This window comes from Lactuca saligna, chromosome 5 (genome assembly GCF_052625555.1).
Source record: "Lactuca saligna cultivar CGN05327 chromosome 5, ASM5262555v1, whole genome shotgun sequence".
In the NCBI taxonomy this organism is placed as follows: domain Eukaryota; kingdom Viridiplantae; phylum Streptophyta; class Magnoliopsida; order Asterales; family Asteraceae; genus Lactuca; species Lactuca saligna.
In genome coordinates this window covers 249,016,773-249,021,927 of record NC_136421.1, presented here as the reverse complement: position 1 = coordinate 249,021,927, position 5,155 = coordinate 249,016,773, and the positions used below count along the sequence as shown (strand labels likewise).

General features: G+C 32.9%; 1 protein-coding gene across 1 annotated transcript; it reads left to right on the top strand.

The window, feature by feature from the left end:
• Nucleotides 1-1,031: 1,031 nt before the first annotated feature.
• LOC145047317 (E3 ubiquitin-protein ligase MBR2-like) lies at nucleotides 1,032-4,801 on the top strand. Its single transcript, XM_078995571.1, has 6 exons — nucleotides 1,032-1,335; nucleotides 1,989-3,332; nucleotides 3,677-3,727; nucleotides 3,859-3,954; nucleotides 4,046-4,189; nucleotides 4,439-4,801. The coding sequence occupies exons 2-6, from the start codon at nucleotides 2,043-2,045 to the stop codon at nucleotides 4,568-4,570; spliced, it is 1,713 nt and encodes a 570-aa protein (XP_078851697.1). The 5' UTR covers nucleotides 1,032-1,335; nucleotides 1,989-2,042; the 3' UTR covers nucleotides 4,571-4,801.
• Nucleotides 4,802-5,155: the final 354 nt, after the last annotated feature.

The window sequence follows — 5,155 nt, the reverse complement described above, 5'->3', positions numbered from 1 at the left end:
TCTAAAAGTCATGATAACTCCATGAAATCATTTCAATTTTTTGATTAGATTTAGAAATCAAAACCCTAGCTAGAAGGATGAGGAAATATGGTGATATTATACATTTTAATGATCCGCAATGGATGTATTAGGCTCTAAAACTTCAAACACCACTTAAATTTATCTTATATTGGCATTTAGTCCTTGAAATCGCCACTCACACTTGCATACATTTTACACTGATCGATTAGGATAAAATAAAATGAGATGGAAATGGATTTATAAGTCTTATAACATATTTTTACATTTTCTATCCTCATGTTCTTTAGTTCTCAAATTTACCACCACTTAATATAACTAGTTAAAAAGTTTTCTTGAACTTAAAATCCTAATCCTTCCTCTTTGTATACATTTTTTTTTATCCTAAATAACTTTATGATAAACATTAATCTAACACTTACTTTCTCTGTTGACACCTTTGCCTTGCCTTAACACATCTCATAAATACCCTAATTACATATCATATCCATAAGAAAAAGTTAAATCACAGTTCATCAAATGGTTTTCAAGAGGTTAACGATCATTGTTTTGTTGATAAAAATTACAAGACACTAGTCTAGGATGTGATCGTTTCTATCATTAAATATCCTCCTACATTTTCTTCATATTCATCGTTTTATCCATATTAAATGTTGAAACATGTCTTATTTCATGTAGTTAATAATATTTTAATATATTTGTCACCATTTAACATAAATAAAAGGACGAGTAATAACTAAATATAAGAAAGTATCTAATTTCTCTTTTATTAAATACACTTAATTAAAATTTTACAACCATTTTAATATAAAAAATTATTATTATTATTTTCATAAAATTGACCAAAATTGATAATCTTTTACATAAAATGGCAATAAGATTATAATATTGTTACATTGATGACTAAATCTTATTAACAAGAGTAATAGCTTTATTATATTAGATAATTATAAAAATTTGTAACTAAACTCACTAAAATATCTTTTGATTTTTATTAAAAGCAACCTTGGAAATTTGGTGAACTTGGGAAAAGAGGGTTATGTTATGCCCAAGATCAAAACCTAATCCAAGATCAACCAAAAATCAAGACCCAATTACTCCTTAATCTCTCAATCAACACCTACAATTCATCCTTTATTCCTCCTCCCCCTCCCTTCCCCTCCCAGTGACCTTCTCGTGTCTTTGTTATTTCTCTCACCCACCGCCAGAGGAAACCGTCGGCGAAAGCGTAGCACAATCGCTTCGATTCTTGGTGAAACGTTGTCGACCCACCGGCTAAACTGCCTCGGCTTCCGTCGACCCTAATTATCTTCATTGGTACAATTTCCGATCAATTTCTTTACGATTTGAGCACTTATTCAACATAGGGATTCCTATTTTTTATGAATTTGATTCTATTTCTTGTTCAATTAGACATCTTTATTTGTTTGTTAAGTTGTTGTTTTGAGTGCGAAGAGGGGATCTGACTTTTAGCTATCTGGGTTTGTTTCTTATTGATTTACGAAGTAAGAAACAAGATTCACATAAAGTTGATGTCTATTTCTATCAAGAAACCAGTTTTTTTACTGATTTTTCTAGGTCAAACCTACTGTGTTTGATGGCAAATTTAGTACAAAAGGTTTTCCTTTTCGTATAAATTATATGTAGTTTTTTTCTTCCGAAACTTTAAACATTCATATCAACCTTGAAGGATAAGATAGTACCCAGTTTGACATCCAAAGTCAAAGTATGGCTCCCTTTGTTAACATGGGAGTATCGTCTGAAATGTGGATATAATTTGTGTTCAGTGGAGTCTATTGGTTCAAGATTTTTAATTTCCATTCCATTTTCAGTCATAAAATGAAACTTTGCATATTATAAGCATAAAAACCACTTTCCTGCATAAATTGAGGAAAAAAGGCAGAAACTTTTTTGCATAAATGTGCATTTAACCCCAATATCTATACCTAATATATGTGCATCAATCTCAGGTATCCATTTCTATCAGCTCAGAGTTGTGGTTGAATCTTTGATTATTATCCCTAATGCAACGTCAAAGGAGTATCTTTGATACCTTCCCTGAAACCGTTGATCTTAACCAGGGTCCTAATCATGGTATGAACGAGTCTGATGAACACAACATCAGGTTATCCCCCACTGAAAGACGCCTCTTAAGTAATGATCTTTCTGGTGAACTAAATTTCAATTGTGAAAACACAAATGATCACCATAACTCCCGAAGTTTCAGTAGCTGGGATGTAGGCGAATCAAGCTCTAGACCCAATGAACAAGATTCAAGATTTAAAGAACGACAATTGGATCCATTCCATTCCACTCCTAATCACATTCCCATGGATGTAAATCTGAATCTTGAATATGGAGGTAATAGTAATAGTAGTGGAAATGATGGTGGACAGGGTTTCAGATTCATGAATCTTTACAAACCGAGTACTCCTGAAATGGAGTCTGATGAACATGAACATGAACATGGCCATGAACATGAACATGACCATGAACATGAACATGAACCAGATTGTTCTTTTGGGAATTGGGGTCTCTCTTGTAAAAGAAAAGCATTAGAAGGTACTTCTTCCAGCAGTGCAAGTCAACCTTCACCAGTGGTCAACTCTCCAAGTGCCTTTACTCCTCCAATTGCAACCGAGAGCTCACGAAGATACAATGGAATCAGAGATTCCGGTTCCGGACCTTTTAACATATCTTCAACCGGAACCCCTGGAAACTCATTGCCTTTTAGACGACTTCCACATAGTGAATATCTTGGTCAACCATCTAGAGGACCAATTTTGACTCCTCCCAATTCTAGTCAACCCTTAAATGTTCAACCACCTTTAGTTCAAGTTCCAGGAATGCCAAGAAACCTGATTCCCTTTTCAAGAAATGGAAATTCATCAAGAAACAATGATCAGAATTCTTACTTTGGTCCTTCAAATGAGACAAGAAATATGGTGCAAGATCCTACGAATTGGAGCTTAGCAACTGGGAGATCAAGCAACAATGGAGGTAATAATTACAGAAATGACCCTGTTTGGATACCTCATCATGCAAGCTCTTCTGGGACACATGGTCAGCAAAGGTTGACCGAGCTTCCTCCTTGGACTCTTTTCCCGTCTTCTGAGGTCGAGTCTGTGGGCCATAGAGGTCATTTTCCCATTTTGCCCTCGGGATCTTCTTCTTCCTCAGAGGAGAATGTGCTACCTACCCGGGGGCGTCATCGTCAACATTTTTTAAGGTCGGGACCTTTGATTGAGGTGCCTGGTGATGAGTGGCAGGCTTTTGCTTCTGATATTGAGGGAAGACATAGGCTTGTTTCTGAGGTTTGTTTTCTTATGATATAACTAAATAAAATTCGTTAGTTTTTTATTTTTATATTGGATACATCTTACATTATAAATTTCACAATTAGTTAAATCAAACATATCTTGATATAATTTCCATCTTATGATTTGTATGTTCAAAAATAATGTTCTAGTGTTTCAACACTTAAGTTCAAATATGTACCTTAAAATGTTGATTTTGAAGCGTAGTTTTCTTTACATTTTGTAAGATATATATATATATATATATATATATATATATATATATATATATATATATATATATATATATTAAATAAATGTGTTATTAAGTCATGAAATTATGTTTGACTTCCATGTTACAGATGCGCCAGATTTTGAATGCATTGCGAAGAGGTGAAAGCTTACGAGCTGAGGTCTGATGTTGTTTTCTTGAATAATTTTCCAAATTCTAATAAAAAATAAGCATAAAAACATTTGGATTCTTGAATAATTTCCCCAAAATTTCTTATTCTTCAAAACAACTTTCTGAAATGTTATATGTCAGGATTACATGCTCTTTGATCCATTTATAAACGGGGTTTCTGAGCTACATGACAGGCACAGAGATATGAGGCTAGATGTTGATAACATGTCTTATGAGGTAAACCTCTGAGTCTTGCTATTTTTTTTTTAATTCTTTCCAAATATTATTTAGTTATTAATATTTCTGTAAACATTGATTTGTTTATCAGGAACTTTTGGCACTTGAAGAACGTATAGGAGATGTGAAAACTGGGTTGAGTGAGGAAGTTATCATGAAATCAATGAAACAAAGAAAACACATATCTTTCATGGCTATATCAACCCAAAATTTGGAGCCTTGTTGCATATGTCGGGTGAGATTTTTCTCTTAAACTATGTGAAAATTTTCTACTTTTCACCATTTCTTCAACAAAGAAAAACATGAAAGAAAATCGGATTCGCTGTGTTCAAGTTTATGCTATTTCTAGGGTTTTTGTGGGTCTTAAAATGAAACATTTCCTGTTAAAGTCTTGATTTTAAACGAGTTTATTATTATTATTTTGATGATAATTTGGGTGATGTTGTTATTATTATATTGTGACTATGTGTTGTTTGTATTGCAGGAAGAATATATAAATGGAGATAATATTGGGAGTTTGGAATGTGGACATGATTTCCACACAAGTTGCATTAAGCAGTGGCTTTCACAGAAAAATCTATGCCCTATTTGCAAGATGACTGGCCTTTCTACTTGATATATATAATATATTTTAATTTCTATGCTTTTGTTGAGAGACAAAAAGACATGATATTCTTCTATGTTCACTTGTCTTTTTCAATCCCCTGGTTTTTTTGTTTGTCAAAATCGGGGGTTTGCAAGAGAAAGGAGGAGGAGGAGAAGGAGAAGGTAATAATGGTATATGTTATAAACAGATTTGGTTGTCAATTTGAAAATGATCTGGATAATTTAATGACTTGTTATTTTATTTCTTCGAGTTTTGTTCTCTTTTCTCTTCAACTTGATCGCATAATCTTATTTTCTCATATCTGATACGTAGTATATTGCATACATAATTAGTGATGTGTAAAGTAATTACAAACAAGCGATCGAGGAATCATCTTCATCTGCCCCTTTGAACCACTCAAAATTGGATGCTCTTCGAGTAAGTTATCCAATTAATTGATTAAATGATACTATTTATGTGGTGTTCTATTGAAGAAATATCCACCAAACGCTCCTTAAACCAATAAAATTAATCGATTAACTGTTGTTTTCATATATATTATATGGTATAAAAATGTAGAAAGTTGTAAATAAAAAGCCCATATCTTTGGAGGTA

Bases quoted from the DNA above. Each gene is read 5' to 3' on its own strand.
- LOC145047317 (XM_078995571.1), top strand. From the start codon at position 2,043: ATGCAACGTCAAAGGAGTATCTTTGATACCTTCCCTGAAACCGTTGAT. The intron at 3,955-4,045 runs GTAAACCTCTGA...TTTGTTTATCAG, and splicing joins TTGATAACATGTCTTATGAG to GAACTTTTGGCACTTGAAGA. The intron at 4,190-4,438 runs GTGAGATTTTTC...TTTGTATTGCAG, and splicing joins AGCCTTGTTGCATATGTCGG to GAAGAATATATAAATGGAGA.